The 22,095-nt window shown below is 41.8% G+C and overlaps 1 protein-coding gene across 1 annotated transcript; it reads right to left on the bottom strand.

The window, feature by feature from the left end:
• Positions 1 to 17,086: 17,086 nt before the first annotated feature.
• On the bottom strand, positions 17,087 to 21,220 carry IFNG (interferon gamma). The gene is made up of 4 exons (XM_062567642.1): positions 21,098 to 21,220; positions 19,183 to 19,251; positions 18,639 to 18,818; positions 17,087 to 17,212 (listed from the first exon to the last, which is right to left on the bottom strand). Exons 1-4 carry the CDS (start codon positions 21,218 to 21,220, stop codon positions 17,087 to 17,089), a joined length of 498 nt encoding a protein of 165 aa, XP_062423626.1.
• Positions 21,221 to 22,095: the final 875 nt, after the last annotated feature.

The following is a 22,095-nucleotide window of genomic DNA, read 5'->3' on the forward strand; positions in this document are numbered from 1 at the left end:
TAAGCCATGCATAAGAGTAAGAACCTCACAACTTCCTAATTGCAGTCTCACACCGAGGTGTGCAGCTCCTAGCGGCACATCCCCAGATGCGGAGGGGCTTGCTTTGCGCTACTTGAAAAGAAGCAGACGGTGCCATTAGGTGTAAGTTGTTTATGGTAGGAGTAACTATTAGATCATGCACGTCGTTCAGCATCTGTTCTGTCGGATTTCAGCTGTAACTGGAGATTCCCTACGGTGATGCAAATATGGAATACTGTTGGTAAAGGACATTATGTTTTTTCTCCTTTTCCAGGGGAAAGGGGAGGTAATCAGAACTAGCAGCATCCTTATTAGTTGATCTTTCCTATGCAAAATGCTTCCTCCATATGTCCCCCCAAAATGTCCTGCATGTTATCAGCCCTTCTAAAAGAGAGGAAAAGCCAGTTTGTTTGACACTTTGCTATCCATGCATCAGACAAGCCAGGAGATATTCAAGAACTTCCCCTCAGCTAGCAACCTTTTCCCCTAGCTGAGTTTTATATACTCAGGCAGAGGAAGACCAGTTGTAGTGCTGGCCAGGAGCATACCCCCACCTAGGGGTGGCATCCTAACAGCCCCCCAGATCCAGCACCAGCTGCCCACATGTGGGGAGCTGGGGACCCTCCATTTGACCTTGCACGGCACTTTGTGTTGTGGCTAGGTGAAGTGTGTGGTATGTGCTCATCCGGTAACCACGTGTGCAGGTTTGTCTCACTATTGCCTAAGCGGGGGAAGACACAAACTGCATGCCACTGGGTAGCCTCACTTCTCTGCTGTGCAATTTGCTTATGCTTGGAGGAAATTACTTCTGCAGTGCAAAGGTCCCTGGAAACACAGAATATTTCCTTTAATTGGAGGTGCTTCATTAGGGAAGCAGAAAGTCACTTGGCAAAGGCACCAGCGACCTTCCAGGCAGGCTGAAAGGAAATGGGGGGGGCCGCAAGCAAAACTTTCAAAGTACAAATTTCGGGGGTATATTTGTGTTTAAATATCTTTCCAACCTGACCTTTTGAAAACCAGCTGTTTGCACATCCCACACACAGCTAGATCAGAAAGCGGAGAAACAGTCACAGGCAGAAAATAGCGATATGGTCCTGTGCCAGTGGCACTGCCCCGCTCTCCCAGCACCACCACCTATTGCCCTCTGCCCAGCCTCTCCAGGCCAGCGCCAGGGGTCACCTCGGTCCAAGGGTTATGCAACTCCTGCACTTTCCTGGGAGCATTCTGAATTTAGGCACCTGTCACTGGTAGTGCAGTTCCCACAGGATCAGCAGTCCGTGTGCTGAGGACATGGGAGACCTTGAGGTCGGGGAGAGGCCAGACAATGTGGACTTCATCAAAGTGTCAAAGACGTCGTATTTGTGAAAGAGTTTTTGCTCATAAGAGCCTTCTGTGGTTTTGCTGCATGCCTGAAAGCCTGAAGACAGACAGACAGATAGATGGATAAGTATGCATATATGTGTATGTATGAGTAGCCCAGACTCCTCCCAAACTTTGCAAGCAGTGAGTTTTCCAGATGCAGTTTCCAAATTCTTACTGTATTGTGTTTCCATAACACCACACAGGAACATCTCTGCCTTTTCATAAGGGCCCTACCAGCGTAGCCCAACTGAGTGAGAAGTTATTACCTAGGTAACTATTGAGATGCTTCAACAAATTTTGCTTACAGGGGAAAATTTCAAAGTGGGAAATGACTATGGACATTTAAAATCCAGCCTGGATTAGGACAAAGCTAACTCCAAAATTTGCTTGGTCTTCAAACTCTTTGCTTTGTTCAATGTGCAACCTGTCAGCATTCAGAAGACCAGTGCACATGTACAAAGTCGTTATCGAAAAAAATCTACAAATCCAATTACTCTTGATTTGAGTGGAGGTGCAAATAGGTAAAGTTGTAGCTATATTTTTAAATACTAGTCTAGGAACAGCTTTATCCATCAGAAATCTTTGAAAATTTTTAGTGGTTATTATTAAAAAACTAAAAGTTGATACTAACTAGAAAATACCGCATCTTTTTTGCTGGGTTTGAAATCTAGAAAGGATAAAGCCATATATTAGCCTTTATGAAACCTTTCAATGTCTGAAATCATGTAGCACAAGAATAAGATTAATTTGTTGGGGAAGATAAACTACGTGAGAGCATGTTAGGAAGGTCATGCAATAAAAACCAACACGTCATGAGGAAAAGGCCCAGACAGGAGAGACAGAAGGTATCTCGTTATTAAAAGCAGAAATACATGATGGTCTATGAGCAAAGTTGAGAGCTGGCAGTGGTCTGTTGGCTGCCAAAGTTGGAAAAGACTACACAATATCATGTAGAAAGTGTTCAGTAGTCCTTTCTCCTGTTCTGCATGCAAAAATAAAAATGAGCTGCTTGTGACTGGAGAGCACAGGTATTTGCATTGCACCACATGGAGTCTCAAAGGAACATGGTTTTGCACTATGCCAACTGGCCTCCCCTAAACACAATTCAGTGTTCAGCATTACATCAGAAAGCATTGGTCTGTCATTCGAACGTAGATCTACAATTCAAAAGAACTAGAGCCAAGATCTGGAAGGGTCCCTGGGCCACAGGCTAGATGTGCAAGGTCAGACTGACCCTTAAAAAGTGGAAATAGCAAATGTGATCTGATATAGCAATGTGTTCTGATTATACTAGTTCCGATTTTCAATGGTTTTATCCTTCCCCATTCAGCTTTCATTTTCACTCACCTCAGGTGATTGTTATCATTCATTCTTAGATTCTCTTTATCTGATACTTGTTTAGTCATACTCTTTGCATTGTTTCAAGTCACCTCGGTTAAATTCTTTGAGAGTTGATGTGCCTGGCTTAAGATTTTCATGAAAAGACAACGAAAGAGGTGGTACTATCCATATTTAAAACCCTTTGTTTGCTTTGGAATTTCCCACTTTTTCAAATGATAGACACTGTCCTGTGTCATATTCTGCTTCCTGCATTCTACTAGAGGGACCATTCCCAGTCTTTCCTGACTTCTCCTTGGCCACACTTGTAACCAGTATCCCAAACCTGCCCAATACAATTTGCTGCCATTTTAATTTTTGCTATCTTGGCTGCTGGGATACGCAACTTTCCCGACATAAAGATTCATCTGTTTTTCAGACTGAGGATCTTCCTCATAATCTGCTCCAGCTTGCTGTGGGGATTTCTCCGACTATGCTGGGGACTTCTATTCTTTCTCATTTGAAAGTTTACTGCCCTCACTCCTGATTCTTAGTAACCTCTTTCACAGGCGTGCTTTCAGCTGTTATATGTCTGCTGAGGAATATCCACCTCCCCACTCAAACTTGTCTATTTTCTCCCCAAACTAAAATGTTTGCAACCTCTTTGTGAGTGACCAGCATCAGCTGCAATTTAGTACAGTCAAATGGAATCATAATTTTCTTTCTAAATCCAGAAAATTGGCCAGAAAAACCTTTCCTCAAGCATGTAAGACAAATATCTCCTTCAGATCAGCTCTCTTTGGGTCCTCACCTCTGAGCTGTCACTGAGTCTTGCCAGTTCTGCCAACACAACACCATCAAGATCACAATTTGTCTTCCAACTATGCAATTAAATTTAACTGCCAGGTTTTTATTTTATCCTCACATTCGTTTTTTACCTTATTCTGTTTCAGTACCCTTCTTCTGGCCCTGAGCAAGGCAGTCTTGCCTTGTTTGTGCTAGTTCGAAATGTTTAAAGCTTAGTTTTCTCAGTGTGTCCCATTAACCATGCTGTCATTCCCACCGCATCCCTCACCAGATTATCCCTTCTCCTTCATATCAAAATCTACCTATATTCATTTGTATGGCTGTTTATCCTTCCTCTTGTCTCATGAATGTAGTAGAGATGTCTCCTACATGGAGACAGCTGCTGAAGCAAGTGTCAGTAATGTGCCAGCTCTGAAAACACTGACAAAGAAAAAATTCCAAGCCTTTCTCACCAGTGATATTTCACTCACAGATAGAAAAGCTAATTTTTCCTTGAGGTTTTTCCCACCTTCTGCCTAAGTGAAAGCTGCCAGACACGAGATGGGACAGGACAAAGGTAAGCTCTTGCTAGAACATCCATTCATAATTTGTAAAAATTTATAGATGTCAGTAGCCATCAGCTCTGACTAAGCCTCTAAGCTCCCCCTGCTTGCCTGACTGTCTGCTAACTGGGAATCCTTGGACATGCCTAGATTTTGTAACCCAAGAGATATGGCTAAATCACAAAGAATCTCAGAATAGTTGAGGTTGGAAGGGACCTCTGGAGATCATCTCGTCCAACCGCCCTGCTCAAGAAGGGTCACCTAGAGCATGTTAGATAGGGTTGTATCCAGGCAGGCCTTGAATATCACCAGAGAAGGAGACTCTATAACCTCTCTGGGCAACCTGGTCCAGTGCTTTCTCACTCTCACAGCGAAGAAATTCCCCCTCACATTCAGGTGGATCTTCCTACGTTTCAGTTTCTGCCTGTTGCCTCTTATCCTTTCACATGGGACAACTGAAAAAAGTCTGGCCCCATCCCCTTGACACCCTCCCTTCAGGTACTTACACACATTGATAAGATCCCCTCTCAGTCTTCTCTTCTCAAGGCCAAACAGCCTCAGCTCTCACAGCCGTTCCTCATAGGGCAGATGCTCCAGCCCTCTGATCATCCTCGTAGCCCTGCGCTGGGCTCTCTCCAGTAGCTCCATGTCTCTCTTGTATGGGGAGCCCAGAACTGGACACACTACTCAAGATGAGGCCTCCCCAGGGCTGAGTAGAGGGGCAGGATCACCTCCCTCCACCTGCTGGCAACACTCTTCCTAAGGCACCCCAGCAGACCATTGGCCTTCCTGGCCACAAGGGCACATTGCTGGCTCATGGTCAGCTTGTCATCCGCCAGCACTCCCAGGTCCTTCTCTGCAGAGCTGCTCTCCAGCAGGTCAGCCCCCAGCTTCTACTGGTGCCTAGGGTTATTCCTAGGACCCCGCACTTGCCCTTGTTGAACCTCAGGAGGTTTCTCTCCACCCAGCTCTCCAGCCTGTCTGGGTCTCTCTGAATGACAGCACAGCCCTCAGGTGTGACAGCCACTCCTCACAGCTTGGGATCATCAGCAAACTTGCTGAGGAGGCACTCTGTCCCCTCATCCAGGTCATTGATGAAGAAGTTATACAGGATAGGTGGGACCCAGTACTGAGCCCTGGGGGACACCACTAGCCGCAGGCCCCCGACTAGACTCCATGCCGCTGATGACAACCCTCTGAGCTCTGCCCTTCAGCCAGTTCTCAATCCACCTCACTGTCCACTCATCTAACCCACACTTCCTGAGCTTCTCTAGGAGGCTGTTATGGGAGACAGTGTCAAAAGTCTTGCTGAAGTCAAGGTAGACAACGTCCACTGCTCTGCCCTCATCTACCCAGCCAGTCATGCCATCCTAGAAGGCTATCAGGTTCGTTAAGCATGATTTCCCCTTGGTGAATCCATGCTAGCTACTCCTGATCACCTTCTTTTCCCCCATATGCCTGGAGATGATATCCAGAGTGAGCTGTTCTATCATCTTTCCAGGGATGGAGGTGAGGCTAACTGGCATATAGTTTCCTGGGTCCTCCTTCTTGCCCTTTTTGAAGACTGGAGTGACATTGTCTTTCTTCAAGTTCTTAGACACCACTCCAGTTCTCCAGGACCTTTCAAAGATGATGGAGGAACAACATCCACCAGCTCCCTCAGTACTTGTGGATGCTGTGTATGCATCCCGTCCCGACCCATGGATTTGTGGATGTCAGGTTTGCCTAAAAGATCTCTAAACTGATCCTACTCGACCAAGGGAAAGTCTTCCTTTCTCTAGACTCTCTCTCTCATCTCCAAACTCTGGGATTCCTGAGGGCCAATCTTAGCAGTGAAGATTGAAGCAAAGAAGGCATTCAGTAATTCTGCCTTCTCTGTATCCTTCCTCACCAGGGCCCCCGCCCCATTCAGCAGTGGGCCCACATTTTTCCTAGTCTTCCTCTTGCTTCCACTGTCTTTGAAGAAGCCCTTCCTGTTGTCCGTGACATCCCTTGCCAGATTTAATTACGAACGTGCGGCTCCAAATTCCAGATTTCCCTGTGACTGCACACAGATCTCCTGTTTATTCCCCATGCTGTGTGCATTGGTGTACAGGCATTTCAGAGAGGTAGTTGCGCACGAAGATTTCCAAGGAGGGGTGTAAGCGGATCCCCCATAGCCATGTCTCATATGCATATCCCCAGCTGCATGGACCTGCTTGAGGCATCCCACCTTGAGCTGTGTTTTGCTGACTACCTTATCTTTATAATTCTCCTCTTCCCCCATCCTACCTAGGAATCTGTGCTTCACAAACTAAAGTAATAGGTTTTTTTTTGCTTAGTAAAGTCCAAATTTCTTACTTCAGAAAACTAGGAACCCTAATAAACATTGCTTTTAAGGTTTTAAAGAACTGTTCTATAGCTGCTGCCTTTATGGTTGATATTCAAATGGCAAAAACATTTGAGTTAATTATTTCCATTTTCCTGAAGTCGTAATTCATGCATGTCTCCCTCTCTCTCTCTCTCTGTGTGTGTGTGTGTGTGTGCGTGTGTGTGTGTGTGTGTGTGTAAAAGTGAGAGAGAGATCTGTAGCAGAATGCATAGTTGCTGGATCCCAGTATTATAACAGAATGGAAGAAATCAATATTGTATTTAAATTTTTTTCTTGTAAATTTTCTAGAAAGTTTTGGTAGCAGCTCCCTGGATAAAGATTATGGCTATCTGAAGCATTGCTACCGAGAGGCAAAGTCTAGTCTCTCGTAAGTGCCTGTGACCCCACAGCCTACGCTACATGCAAGGGTCAGGAGCAGCCTGTGGTTTCACTAGTTACTTTTTCTAACAGAAAAACCTCTCTCAGAACTGCAGCCTCTACTATGGTGAAATTGGTTAGCCTCATATGGCACACCCCGATCATGTTTCCCAACAGCGTAAGGGTGTTCCCAACAGCATAAGGGTGAAGCGTACTACTAGAAGATTTAACAGTTTCTAACTGGAAAGTCTTGTGTCTAAGACACAAGCTGACATAAGCTGAGGCTGCCTGTGTGAGTGGTGCACATAAGGCCAGGCCTTTTGTTGCAGGAATTCACAAAGCACTACATAAAGGTGAATTTTTATAGCTATAGAAATAGCCAGTTCAGGAAATCCATGATATTTTCTGTAACTTTCTCATTAAGAGGAGAGTAGAGCAGTCAAAGTCAGACCTCGCATAGGTCCTTTTGGACCTATTTATTTGTCTTGTAAATGATCAAACCAGCCAGGTTACCTTCACTTTGATATTAAAAAACTTTAAAATACTGTAATATCAATGAAACTATTCCAACAAATTCTGGAGTCCAGTTTGCTATCTCTTGAGATTCCTATTTGCTTGGCAAATAGGTTTATTTTGCATTGTAACCATAAGACTGCATTCCTAATGGCTCAAGATCATGAAAACAAGTTATTTCCAGCCAAAATGATACATTTAATTACTGCTCTGGCTTAAAGGCAAACAAGTAAACCAGCTTAGAAAATTAAAAGTTAATTATGATAGAGACACAAATTACTTCATTAATGCAAGATATTAAATAGAGCTAAGCCAATAGGTACAGTTTTCTACTTATAGAAGAATGCTATCTTCCTCAGAAAACAGATGGCGGCAGGAGAGGAAGGCTTGAGGAGCTAGGTAGAAGCATTTGGTGAGCCTTGAGCTTCTCTGGAGGCGGTAGGCACTGAGGCAGAAGCTGCTCTGCTCTACCCACCCTCACTTTTGGTCCTCAGCGTCAGCCTGGGAAGCTGAGTTAACGCGTACCTCGGACGTCGGGCTGATGATTCAACCTGCAACATTAAAGAAGAACATGGCAATCCCCTTCGCTTCGGGCTATAACCCCCAGAGTTTCAGATCTTCCCCCTCTCAGCCCCTGGGAGATGGGGGCACAGACCTGTCCCCTTGAGGGTTCCCATCTCCGGGCATGCTCCTACATTCACTTACATCTGTGCAGTAAACACACAAAATCATTTTGTGCTTGAGCATCTATTCAGCCTGCCTTCTTCGCCTTCCAGCTGCTAAACACCTTCCCTCCCAGCCACTTTTTCCTTCTTTTTCTTCAGTTGATAGAAGTCGTTTCCGTGACTTTCGTTTGCTTTGCCTGTCTGCCTCTGCGGTACAGATGTGCCAGTCAAAAACTGTAGAATCATTCTAATGTAGATTCTTTGAAATCTGATTTTTTTAAAAGAATATGAATCGTTAATTTTTTTATTGTAAAACATTACCAATTGATAGGTGATATAGTCCATGAATTATGAAATATTAATGCTCCTTGCAATAATAATCATCCTTGGCTTCTGCGTTAGCCACTCATTTCTACTCTTCTTTAGTATCTTGGAAAAGTAACTGTAAACTGTTTTTCTTGTCCATATTCTTTCAGTTACTTTATTGTCACTTTACTTTTATGAGTCAGCCATATGTTTTGTCTAATAGCCTTGTGATTAATTTATTGACTTCTTTCTACAAACGTCTACACTAAAGAGCAGATAAATGAGATCATGTAAGTGCTCCTTTAGTGTGCGGGTTTGAACTCTTTGCTCCATTGCTGCAAACTGTGCTCACTGCCTAGTTTTGACCACAACTGAGTAAGACCATGATGGTATACATTCACCTTCTTAATAAAAGCTTGTTCACCTCAAAATTTGTCACAGCAGGCTTGACCATCTCTGCTTGCAAGCAGTCCACCAACAGCAGGTATGTAATGCTATATATTAGAGATATGCAGGAAATAATGACTCCCTGAGCCATACATTTCTGTAAGCAATGGGACGCTCTCCATTTCACAAGGGCTACGATTTATTTTTCTGTTGTTTTAGTTGCCTGTGCAAGCTGTGGGCAAGGCAGAGGTCTGAACTGAGCTGTGTGCAGTGTTCCCAACAGGTCTATGTCAGAGGACAGCCCAGGGGTGAATTTCTGTCTGGATAGCTCAGTGATTTTCAAAGTTGTTTTTCTGAAGGAAAGAAATTTTGACTTGCCTCTGACAGGCTGAGGCTGAATCCAGATAAGATGAGATGAAACCAAACTAGATATCAGACAATGCTACCATGCTGGATCTCTTCTGTATTTTATTTCAGACCTTTCCTCATCACAGACTTCTCCAATACCTGAAAGTTAACGATTCCTTTCCAATTGTTTTGTTTAATAGTTAAACCCAGCTGCATAATCCAGGTGCTAAGTACAAGTGAATGAATTCTGCTACAGAGAAGACATTTTTCATGCAAGTTGTGTGAGTGTGTGCAGCATCTGAGTAAGATAAAATGCTGTGCGGCAGTACCTTGTGGAGGCAAAGCAGGGTTGTAGTCAAAAGAAAACTCATCTTTCTTCTTGTACTAAAACTTGTGCTAAAAAAAGACACTTATGAACTCCAGGACACCTCAGTCCTCTGTGGAGGAGAAAAACAATAACTGTGCTCTTGCTGACATGTCAGAATAAAAAAGAAAGCTACTCGGATGCTGAATTTACTTTATGTGCCTTATATATTCCTGAACAAGGGGAGGTGTTAAGCACGAGAACTCCTCTAACTCAGAGATGAACTAAGAATAACTACCCAAGAGAAAATACTTACAGTAAAAAAGTAGCAAAACCCACAGACTTTCCTACGAAGATAAAACCAATTAGCCACAGCTAAGAAATAGCCAGGCTAGAAGTAAACCTCCCACACTTAATTGTCAGACTCATTATTTCTTATGTGGGTGAGGAAGAATTTCTTCAAATAATGGATACTACTGAAGATGAAAGGGATAGGACATAACTATATCAGTTGACTAGATTAACTAATAATATTTGACAGTAGCTCATAAGGTGCTTGTCACAGCTAAAAGCTATTAAATCAAGTTGCATAAAGTGAATGTGATCAAAAGAGCTCTTCCTCACAACGAGAAGTCAGATGGACCATCCTGTATCCTCAAAAAACATCTCTTGTTTGAGATAGGACTTTCAACTAGGTCAATTCCATGGTACTGAAAATGTCATTTTTATAAAAAGGGAAAATGAAAATATGTTTAGGTTTCCAATCATTTTAAAAGGGGAACTGCTTGTGTTTATATATGGCATGATAAATGCTTATTTGGATGCAACTTCACTCCTAAATGGAAACAATTTAGCAGAGATGACTTCCACTTTTCACCTGAGACTCTGGTTCTTTTTACACAGTCTAAAAGGTACCTTTTCTGACTGTGAGTGTATGGCTTATTTTGAAGATACAAGCACAAATGCATGGGTATTTCTTCTCTGAATTATTGTCCTCTCTCTAGAATATATTCATGTACTATTTGTGCAGTCCATATATGATTTTAGAATTCAAAAGAACACTGTGAAAATGAAGAGCCAACTTAATTTAAAGACTAGTTCAAGGTTTTCAGTTGACTGGATTTTTGCATTCATATCTGTGTCATTAGCTACTCATGATAAAAGCCATCTCACGAGCATACTAAGATTTTTTTTTGCAGTGTTCAAAAAGCGAATACTTTTTACTATGGAAAGTAAGTCTATGGAAAAAAAGTAAACATTTGCTAGATAGGTAGCATAAGCTTCATCAGCTGGATAGCATGAGTGGACTTTCATCATTGCCAGTTTGTTTCAGATAACAAACCACAAAGATTTGTTGAGTTCATATGCTGTTTTTCTTGAACTCCACAAGCATATGAACAACATAGGGCAAATGGTAGTTTTATATATTTTTTACAAATCTCTGAAAAATACTGTAGACATTTTGAATTTAGTTTTTGCTTGGTATTTTATACCTTTTTGAGAGTTTTGTCATTTACCGGTAAACATGACCCTTCGATGAATTCACAACCGTTTTATGCCAAACATGCTTGTGCAACACTAGAAGAGGGAATAGAGTATATTTATTTATGACCAAAACCAAAATAATTTAGCTTTAGAAAGAGTAATCTTTCCAGAATTAGGTACAAGGTACCTAGGTAAGAGAAGCATGATTCAGGAACCTCAAGACTGAAAGTCTGGACTGTATGAATTAAACAGAGTCCATGATATGTAGAGATTTTCTGATTATGTGAAACTAGTCACGTACTTTGTACTTCTAAAGAGTGTATACTAGGTCAGATTTGAAGAATTTCAAGAAATCTTTAGGGAAAACAGGAATATTATCCTTTGCATTAAGTGGTTGTCAATTTGCTTGTATTACTTGTGAAATACTGGATCTTAAAAAAGCATGGAAGTGCAAGCAACAAATAATATGAACATTGGCAGTTATTTCTGATACAGAGATCATGAATGTTCAGAATCTATACTGAAGTTTCAATCTTTTTTACATTCTTTCTTTTAACAGACTCATTTTTGTGGGCTCACTACTCAAAGGAAAGAAAGAGCCTTACATCCTATTCACCTAGAATTTGATTCAAATCATTTTGTAATCAAAGCAAATCTTTCTATTGACTTTAGGGAGCTTTGAAATCAAGCAACCCATAACAGAATCCTCAAGTGGAAGAAAGCTGCACTAGGAATTATATTTCAAGGGAACAGCATCAAACTAGCTTTTCACTAGTAAGGCTGAGTTGTTTGTTTAGCATTTTTTTAGCATGGTAGCTGAATTTCCAACTCATGTATCTATTTTACATGTTAATTGTACCACTCAGCTTAGCATCAAGCTTCTCTGAGGTAATGTAGTTGTGTAAATGTAGCCCAAGTGGGGAGGAAATACTTTAGAGATCACTTTAAGTAAATTTAAAATTAACGGAAAAGGATTATTTGCAAAGTGTTTCTGTTCAGTGGTCCTTCTAAAGAGAAAACTGAAAATAAACACCCAAATCTGTTCCAAAAAGGACATAAATCATCAACCTCTACAGTCTCTGAGGAAAAGAGAAACCTGTGGAGGAGAGCGCAAGATCCCGTTACAGGATCAGCGCTATAGATTACTAAGGCAGGTAGACATGAAAATGGACTGAGGACAGAGTTGTGCATGCCGTAGACAGAGATTTGCCAGTCAGCAGCATTTGTTGTTTGACCTTCGGGAGCTTACAAGAGGGGTAGGTGTCGGGGAATTTCCTTACCGCTGATGACATTTACAGCCTGAGGACAGCATAAAATTGTGAGTTCTGGAATGACTTTCCTTCAAAGTGTCACCACTTTGGGGTTCATTGTATATAAACCTATGGGAAAAGGATGATACACTTTTTAAGAATACTTTTCTGTGGAAATGATTATGCAAATAGACATATTTTCCTGCATGTCACTTTACTTACATGGTACCATCTATGATGTGATGAAAATACCTGAGAAGTGCTGAGCACTGTTAATTCTTATTGATAGCATCTTCCAGAAAACTGTCCATTCCTTACAAGGGTGAACCTGTAGGGAACACGTGGGAAGAGTAGTGTGTCTGGCTATGAATACAGAGAAATACTCAGCTATCCTCAAACAAAATATACCTAAATGTACCACTGATCAAAAACTTTGCATCGTGTCACACGTGCATGCTGTTTACATCCTTGTACTCAGCAGACAGGTGGCTGAAAGGCAGGCCACATTCTGGATGGGACTCGGTCTTGTGAAATGTTGAATGCACGCCTCCAAAAGCTATTGGAGGGGCAATCACTCCCCACCCTGGGCTGCTGGACAGACCAGGTTTCTCTGACCTGTTTGTTTTCTGTTTTCTAAGATCCAGGTCATCTTAGACCTGTGATTTTGGGGGAAACTTTGCTGAGGACATATTCTTACCTGCAGGATAGCAGTGAGCATGGAGTGGCATGGCAGATTCTTGCTCAAATTGAATAAGAGGTAACTTAACCCTCTTTCCTCCTGGGCTCCCCTGGCATGACACTACTCCTACACAGCTGTAGCCATCCTTGTCACTGATCAAGGCATTACCCTGCTTACTTCTGCAGCTAAATTTCTTGCACAGGCCTCCTTTACTATTTCCCAGGAAGAGTTTGCTCGCTCTGAGTAGGAACCTCAGGAAGCAAAGAAGAAAAGAGGGAGCTGGAGGAGGTGTAGCCTTATTTTCCTATCATGCGCCAGGACCAGGTGCAACTAATACACCCAGAAGTCATAGCTGTTGCTGCTGCCAGGCAGTTATGCTGCTCCTCGCCTACTTCAGCAGCCTACATACATCCTATGCATTGCTGAAGTTGCTGTTACCACTCCTCTGTCCTACACAAGATGGTAGACGGGTGGGAGTTTTTCCATGAATAGCTATTTGGGGCTGAAAACCTCACACTTGTCTGTCAAAGCCTTCCTCTGGGCAGCAAATCTCTTAAGAGGCTTTCTCCCCTCCCACCCCTCCTCATCTCAGGACTCTTTAAAATTTATTAGTCCTACTTCCTTCTGAGCAAGAAATTCATTGGTTATCGCCTGACCTGTGGAGGAAGGTGGACAGGTTTGGACAGCCAGCACTCACCCCAGAGTCTTACAGGACTCACGGGTGAAACAGCTGAGTTGATGACCATAGGACGCAACCTGGCGTCTGCCCCCTTACCAGGGATGCACAGGGTGGTCTCATCTCTGTGAATTTTCTGAAAGGTCCTGGGGGAAGCCCAGAGAACTGCAAGGCAGTAAAGCTGACATCCATACGAAGCAATACCAATACAGAGTGGGCCCATCGATGAACACGGTGTACAAGAGAAGAGTAGAGGTGACATCTGTGAAAGGAAGTCGTGCCACTCCACTGCACCAGCCTCAGGGAGCATGTAGGCAAGGGAGAGCCAAATAACATAGCCAGCTTTCATCTCCAAAAGAATCTCAGTAAATCTGGCAGTAAAGCCTTCTCAAGAAGCGACGCTGTCACGTGGTAAGCAAATCCTCGCATAAATGTGCAGATGGTTAAGAGGTAGGAGATAAAGGGTAAAAATCAGCGTGTGGCTTTTGCAGTCAAGCAAGTGCAGCTGTGAGAGGGCTTGTCCAGGGCCAGGCCTTGCAACGTCCTCATCTGCAATCTGGAAAACAGGGCGAATTGTGAAATAATGCAGGCTGCTGACGTACTAATGTGCTCAGGGTAACAGAAAGGGGGTTCAGGTGGAAACGACTATAAAAGGACCTCAAAATGCAGGGCCGTGAGGCAATAAGATGGCAGATTAAAACCAGCACCAGCAATTGTAAAATTACGCACATCATAGTAAAAAACAATCCTCGTTTTACATGCACGGTGATAGGCTCTGAGGAGACTAGTGTTCTGAAGGAACAAGACTTCAGGATTGCAACAGCTGGCTCTTTAAAAAGATTGGCTCTGCTCGGCAGTGGTAGGAATGTCCCAGAGAAGGCAAGGAATGGGCATTACAGCGCACAGCACAGAAAACATCACTATGCCGCTGTACAAACCCAAGGCCCGCTTCGTCTTCGAATGTGGCACCATCTCCCTGTCCCCAAAAGAATATAGGAGACCCGAAATAGTTTCAATAACCATGAGTAGAAAACAGCAAAGGTTGTGGCATGGCTTCCACGTGGGCTCAACTACCTAACGTAGGCCCCTTTGGACTGCAAAAGAGAGAACCGAATGGGGATAAAAGAAGTGTCCCTAGGTGGACGCGTGGCAGGGAGGAGGTTGAGGGGGTGTTCCTTGTCTCTTCCAAGGTAGAACTGTGATGAACGCTAATTTTTGATCTAGCTACTCCAAATACTTGAACATCTGCGCCTCCTTGCCTGTGAGCAGGAGAGAAGAGGGAGAAGGTGAAAAAGCTATGCAGAAATAGAGAGTAAGTGCAGAATAAATGTGCTGCCCATAAACCACAGAGACTTTCTGAGACAATTTTGTGTTTTCTTTTGATTTTCTGCTTTTTCTGTTTCTAACAAACAGCTTAACTGTTATATAGTCAATAATACATTTTTACTCACATGCATACACAACTATTAACTCTCTTCCTCAGGCTGCATAGCTGGAAAAATTTGCAGTGACCATCAGCAAAAATGTTCAACAATTTTGTTATTTTTCTGGTTGGAAATAATCAGGATAGCCGTTAGAATTCATTTCACACTAAAATTTAGCTTAACCAAAAATGTTCTTGTGCATATGAGAGAGGAGATGACAAGCTTTCAGCTTAGAAATGATTCACCTCGATTGTTTGGTGTACAATTGAGGGGAAAAAATAAGTGGTCTTGTGGAGTCTGATTTTTATGATGTTCTTCTCTAGCTCTATCATCATATTAACAGAGCAAAGCAAGGAATGACTAGTTCAGTAGCTGATCTTATGCACCCAGTAGAAATGGGTCTCATACTTACACTGGATAGGGAGGACCTGGGGTGGGGGGGAGGCCAATATCTGAAACAAATTATTTGGGTTCTTTTGAGCAGTTATACAACTATGGCAGTGCTTGGTGAATCTTTGCAAAATCTGGTGTCATATAAAAGGTTTGAAGATGCTTAAAAACTTTCCAATGTGACATAAGGGCCCTTTTAAGTTAAGGAAAAAAACACCTACTGAAATCAGGGTGTGCAAAGACTTTTTGGCAGCAGTTGTTATTCCCTCCCTACATCCCCACCTCTGCGAGGCAGCACTAGCACAAGCAGCAGCTCAGCAACAACTTCCCCCCCGGAGCCCCGCTGTTTCGAGCCAGACTGGAGCCTGCGACCAGCTAAGCAGGTCCAGCAGGACTGCCTGGGACGGCACAGCACAGACAGCGCCGCAAGCGCAGGAACGTGCACCTAAGGCATGATATCCTTCAGGACAGGTGCATGTTTCTGCTAGATGCACAGCAATGACTTTAATTATTTTTCCATGTAGGCTGAGAAGTAATAAAGGAGGCAACTTTCCTTAGAGCTCCTAATTAGTCCTGGCTCTGAATTCCAAAAATAGAGTATTAATTCCGTCAGGACTCGTGTGGAGACTCAAAGACACTTTAACCTTCCTTTCTAGTTTTTGTTTGTTTTCTTTTCTTTTCTGGTGTGGTATTAAGGAACATCAGAATAGCAAGCTGCCGCACTGCCTTTGCTTCCCTGGAGGGCAGCTTTTCCCTTTTAAGCGGTGGCTCGTGAAGCAGCCGTACGCCGAAGGACAGGCCGTCTATGCTAAGTGCACACAGGGGCTTCTTGCACTTAGCCCTGGAAAGGGAGAAATCCCGCAGAGCTATTTCGCCTGTAATACATGTATGTCTGTAATGAGTACAAACAAGAACAGCTGTTTCCTACAAAATCAGTTCAATTCTCCAGTATTACTGAGTCACTTGGTTTTGACTGCAAAAGGAGGAGATGAGCTCAGGTGCCTTCTTCACAGAGATTCCAGTAAATAAATATTCAAGCACACTTTATTTTTTTATTTATTTTTTATTGAATATCAGCATTTTTAAAAGCATTCATTGCAAAATCCAAAGTTTTAAATAATATTCAAGTACAAAAATATAATCCCTGAGATAAAGACTTCCATACTGCTATCTCCAAATAAATATAATGACATCAGACACATTCAAATGATTTAATACAAAAAAATACAGAACTTTTTAAAAAATCAGTGAGTTGAAGTAAAGTCAGTGCATTACAGTCAGTCACATTTCCTGGAATTACTGTGTAGCTTAGCCTCCTAGTCACTGCAGTGCATAACAGTAATCAGCATCAGTAAGTCATCAAGGCCCCAGTTCAGAAAAGTGCTTCAGCATTTGCTTATCTTTAAGCACGTTTATTTGCTTGAATTAGATTTCCATATACTTAGAGCTAAGCAAATATAAACACATTTTCCTGGGTGGAATTACTTCCCCAAATTAGTGCCTGCATTTTCATGCCAAATACGTGAATGATGAGATTGATCTTATGACATCCTTATATCAAGACAGCAGCAGATAGCTAGCTGGGGACAGTATCATGTCAATTCAGTATTTCCATGTAGAAACTGGGTAAACATTGCCTTCTTCTGTATTTTCCAGTCAGTAAACATATAACAAATAGACAGGATTTTAAGACAAAATCATTTCTCACATAGCAGTAGGAAGTATAAATACTCTGACTGGTGTTTCTTTATAAATAATTATTTAAAATACTTAAATATTAATAAATAAATGTATATAAGAGCTCAATAAAAAAGTTGAAATAAAAAAAATGTGCATCATAATGCAATTTGTATATTATCTCAGTACAAAAGGCCATATGATGTCATTAACAATTGCATCTCCTCTGAGACTGGCTCCTTTTCCGTTTGAAAGAAGTTGGGGTCTCCACTAGTGTTTGTAGGACGCTGAACAGCTCATTCACGGCTTTGCGCTGGATTTTCAGATCACTCATCTGTTTTGAGTAAGAAATAAACAGAACAAAGATCACGCCCAAAGCTGCCATTACTTAATGCTCACATCCTACAGGCTATGCTGTTAACAGGAGAGAACAGAGAGAAATCTGCAATTTTCAACTAGTCTACTATCCCGTTGCTACAACAAGGAGCCACTTTTTCACAAATATTGGTTTTTTTTGTAGTTTCTGTGATATCCTGCAACATGCCACAGCCCAGCAATATTCTGTGAAATGGAGCTGCTCAATGATTATGGATATGTCGTGAGAGTTTCTGAGCTACCCACGAACAACTAAGTCAGGCAGAGTACGGGCTGCAAGCCTCTGTGAGGGGCTTGGTTAGTTATCATTAGTGTTCAGTCCTTAAGTCACTGTGTCTTCAAAGCTTACAGAGATGTGTTGTAACTAACAGCTAATTTTCAACCTGACTTAGATAACAAAAGGCTCTGAAATAGTTAACATTTGATTCCAGGTTAAGTTTGATAAGCGCATGGAATGACTTTTAAGTCCTTTGGTTTTTAGATCATTTAAACCCATAAGCTGGTAATTTTGTGAGTCCTTCTAAAAACATAAGTATAAATATTAACTATAAATATGCTCTGGAGCATGTAAGTAATATGTGTAGTATGTCCTTCCATTAGGGAATTTAGAGTGTGTCTGAATGCTTACAAACCATCTTCATTGCATCAAAAAACAAAATAACTCTGCACTTGACAATTCCCACTATAATGATTTCTCTCATTAAACAAAAGGAAAAAAATAGAGAAAAATTGAGCTGAAAAATATGTTTTTTTTCTTCATCTAGGGAGCTGAACCCCAACCTTAATTCTAGATTTTCTCTCCAATTTGGTATTTTGAAACCACTATTGCTGCTAAATGGAAAATGAATTTAAAAAGTTTATTTCTGGCTATTAGTACAGAATAGCAGATGAAGACCCAGCACACCCTTGCTGGGATCTGTCCTACCTGGGGTTGGAGTTTGTTTCTCCTATGCCCCATTAAATGCATACCAGGGCCTTGGGCAGTGCAAGTCACCATGCATGTCTCACTTCTGTATCCCCGTGCATAATGCAGACACCGTGGAGGACAGCAAGAATCGAAACTGCTTTAGGCTCTGTGACCGCCCCACTGCCCCTGTCCCTGCCTGGGCCGGTGGTAGGTGTGGGCAAGACATAGCAGCGCTGCACCACAGTGCCGTGCCAGGCACCAGCAAAACCCCAGGAGATGAGCCCCAATGCTAAAGCCCCACACCGCAGACCCACTTCCGCCTCTTCGGCTGGAAACATCACATTTTCCCATATGAACTAATTCGAGCCAATGAGTGGTTACCAGGCTGATTAATGAACTGTTATTGTCTTGAGTCAGACTCGAGCCTGAACTGGAAAATGCAGTTACACAAGCCTTAGAAAGGAGGAAAGTTCCTTACCTGAAGCTTTGTCAAGTCCATGAGGTCCTTCAGCTTCTTTAAGCCATCAGGAAGGCTCCTTTTCAAAGTGAAGAGCTCCTCAGATATGCGTCTAACATGTGCCTTTGACTTGTCAGCATTTTCAAGCATTTCCAGGTACATGGAAACAATCTGGCTCAGTATGATCCTTTTTTCATTTCTCTGTTGAAAAAATCAGTCAAAAGGAAAGGACTGTAAGCACTCATCAATAGGAAAAGGATGGAAATTAAAATCCAATATTTAGGGGTATTCAGTGCAGCTCAGAGCAGGATCATGTTAAAGATGCTTTAACTCATCTCTTGGTCTTGTCTGTACCCCTGGATAACCTCATGGTGTGGCATAAAGCACCTTGATCTTTATGGGGAGCATCTTCATGAGAAAAGCTTCCTCTCTTGCAAGCTACTGAAGCAGCCCCTGCTTGGGTTCGTTCTACCCTGGCTGATTACGCGGGGCTGGGGAGTTGCTTCATACCAGAAGTGTCTTGCAAAGACCCTGACATGCTTTGTCATATTTGATTCTGACTCACCTCTGTCCAGTTTTTCAGTTTCTCTGTAAAAATAGGTCCACCATCAGCTACATCTGAAAGACTTGCATTCTGCAAAGGACAATATACATATCTGTTAGGTAAACAATGTTTATCACAAGGCAAATAGCATTCTTTGTTCAAATAAGCAAATATATTACTGAAAAACACAGAAACTTGTTTTTTTTACACTACTGGCTTTCAGCTATTACAATGCTTTTACTTCTGAGAAATGTGACTATCTCTTAGTATCAACTCACATTGGATGACTGCATAGTACCAGAAATGGCATTAGTGTGCTTTTCAATGCCTTCTCCGCTTATAACTCATCTGAAGAGAGACATTTAATACCCTGTATTTTACCAAATGATCTTTGCAAGTTTTGGTACTGACAGTTGAAAATACATCTTAATGGGCACCACGACTGGCTAGAAATTTGTTAGATCTAGTCTTGGCATGTTTTCTTATAAGTCTAAGCCCCGCCAGCACTCTGTGGCCTCCAGTGGTTGTAGCAGTGGTGGGCTACAAAGAAGCTCACCGAGCCCACGTTTAACGCTCAGGTGTTGGCTGCGCACTCTGGCAGATTGTAGGAACCACGGAGCAGTACAATTCTCCTACAAAGGAGAGGTAAAGTGAATCATTTCCTTTTCTCTCTCTCTCTCTCTCTGTGTGTGTGTTTTTGTATACAATAGTCACTGTTTCCTTTTTTGTCGACTCAGTAATTTAAATATATGAGTGTAATGGGAAAACTTGCAGGCTGGTGGAAGCCTTGTAGGCTGATTGGCCACCCATGCTAAGCATCTTGCCGAACCTTGTTTTGCAGCTCTGAGAGATGCCAAGCACCTGCTGGGGAGCTGAGTTCTTAATTTCAGTGCAAAAAGTTCATCACCTCTCAGGATCTGTCCAACTTAAGTTGTATTTCTGGAGAGAATCCCTCCAATATACACTAGTAGCAAATTTATGATATAAAGTCAATATTACAGCCAGTCTCCTAGCAGTCTGAAAACACCAAAGAAGTATCGCACTAGGCTTCTGAGGTCATTTCCTCAACTACTATGCTTTGACTTTTATATAAACAAAACTTCAGGAGTGCTGCAAATAAGAGCAGACTCTTGTGGTTACTTTAATGCATTTAAGGAAACAAACAAAACCCTATTTTGAGAATAAAAGCTATCAATTAGAAGCAACACTATTATAGATCTCTTATCTCTGTGGCTAATCCGAGCTAAAGTCTTCTAACTGAAAAGAGCTGAGTTAATATTAGTTATCAAAATTCAGTCTGAGAAGAGGTAATGTTGCTTCATATTCCCCCAGCATGAAAGCAGGATGGGTGTAAGATGCTAAAGAATAAGCAGTATCAATCACCTTTGAGCAACATGTTAATAATAATTATTATTAGAATGTTAAATAATTTAATTAAATATTATTGGTAGTAATAATAATAAAAAGCACCAGATGCATCTGTTAAAGCAAAAGTCCTTTCTCTATTCTGGTTATATTGGTAACTAATACTAACTGCCCCACTAACCTTATTAACCTAAAACTAAAGATGTTTCAGTAAACTGCACCTGAATACTTCAAATTTTTCTTCTTATAAAATAGCCCTTGTAATCAGTGGCTGAGTGGAGCTGGGAGAAGCTCTTGTGAAGAAGGAATGAGTGTCCCTGAAATAGACTCATGCTATTATGTTAGTTAGCAGTATTGAAAAAGTGAATCACGGTAGTGAAAGTGATGAGCAAAACCAAATAAATTGTCTATATTCTTGTAAAAAAATGATACAGTTGAAAAATTAGTCCTATGATTACCCTCTACTGATGTGGTGCTGCATTAAGGTCTATGACAAGCAATGTTCAAGTCTGGATAATATCTAAAGCATAAGCAGCAGTAGAAAAAAAATGCAATAGAAGGCTATACTTACAAAGTCAGCTTTCAGGTCGTATATATCATTTTGTAGATTAGCAAGGATTAAGCTATTTCCAAAACTTCCAAAATAAACCATGATAATAGACAGAACAAACAAGCTGCAAGTCTGGGAAGTCATCTTCTCAATGCTGGTTCAGTTAAAACGATCAGATAATTTCTGGGAGATATCAGACCTAAAAGCAGTGAGCTTCAACTTCTAATAGCTATATCTTCTATTAGAAGAAAGTAGACGAATGAACTTCATCTGCCTGTCACTGGTATTTATACCTGGTCTTGAAATTTTTTATTTCGTCAGCACAGGCTGTGTATATTTAGACAAGATAGTGTCAGATAAGAACACTTCGTTTTTGGCTAATCGAGGGAATCCCTCGAAAGTGTCTTTCTGAAAGCATGGTCCTGGAAAATTTTTAAGTGGTTCATCAAATGGTAACATTTACGTGACAGATTCTGGAGTTTCTTTTACATGTGATTGGGGAAAAGGGGGAAATTATGAGATGAGATGAGATGAGGAGTATTCATTGTGGTTCAAGCATACTCTTACAAGCCATCTAAAGAAAAAGTCATATCATGTGGTTAAGGGGTCAGTACAACCTCTCTCTGGCATTCTTTTAAAGTAACCGCTGAGATTACCACTGAATTTTTCACAGTCACAAAGAAATTTAAATGTTTTCCCTACAGCTGTCCTTCTGTGAAACATCAATTGCTTTCTTTTCACAGTCTAAAAGGTGATTATGCCTCTTTCTCATTCTTCACCTCCAGATTCAAACTCGACTCAAGGAAAGTGAGGCTCCAACAACTGATGCAATGATGCATTGTGTTAAGTCTTAGCCTCTGTAAATTCTTCCATGGTTGTCTATGCCCTGCAAGAGCAGAGTGTTTAGTATTCAGGACCCTGCTCTGTGCTTGGCAGTAATTGATATTCCCCATCTGTCCATTCATTTGCAGTTATGTGTGTAGAACATGGCATCAGAAAGACAAGGATGGAAATAAGCC

This window comes from Rhea pennata, chromosome 1, assembly GCF_028389875.1.
Source record: "Rhea pennata isolate bPtePen1 chromosome 1, bPtePen1.pri, whole genome shotgun sequence".
Classification (NCBI taxonomy): Eukaryota; Metazoa; Chordata; class Aves; order Rheiformes; family Rheidae; genus Rhea; species Rhea pennata.

Excerpts from the sequence above, each read along its gene's own strand:
- IFNG (XM_062567642.1), bottom strand. The coding sequence starts at position 21,220 with ATGACTTCCCAGACTTGCAGCTTGTTTGTTCTGTCTATTATCATGGTT. Across the intron at positions 18,819-19,182 it reads AACTGAAAAACTGGACAGAG|AGAAATGAAAAAAGGATCAT; the intron begins GTGAGTCAGAAT and ends TTTTTTCAACAG. Across the intron at positions 17,213-18,638 it reads TGGACTTGACAAAGCTTCAG|ATGAGTGATCTGAAAATCCA; the intron begins GTAAGGAACTTT and ends TACTCAAAACAG.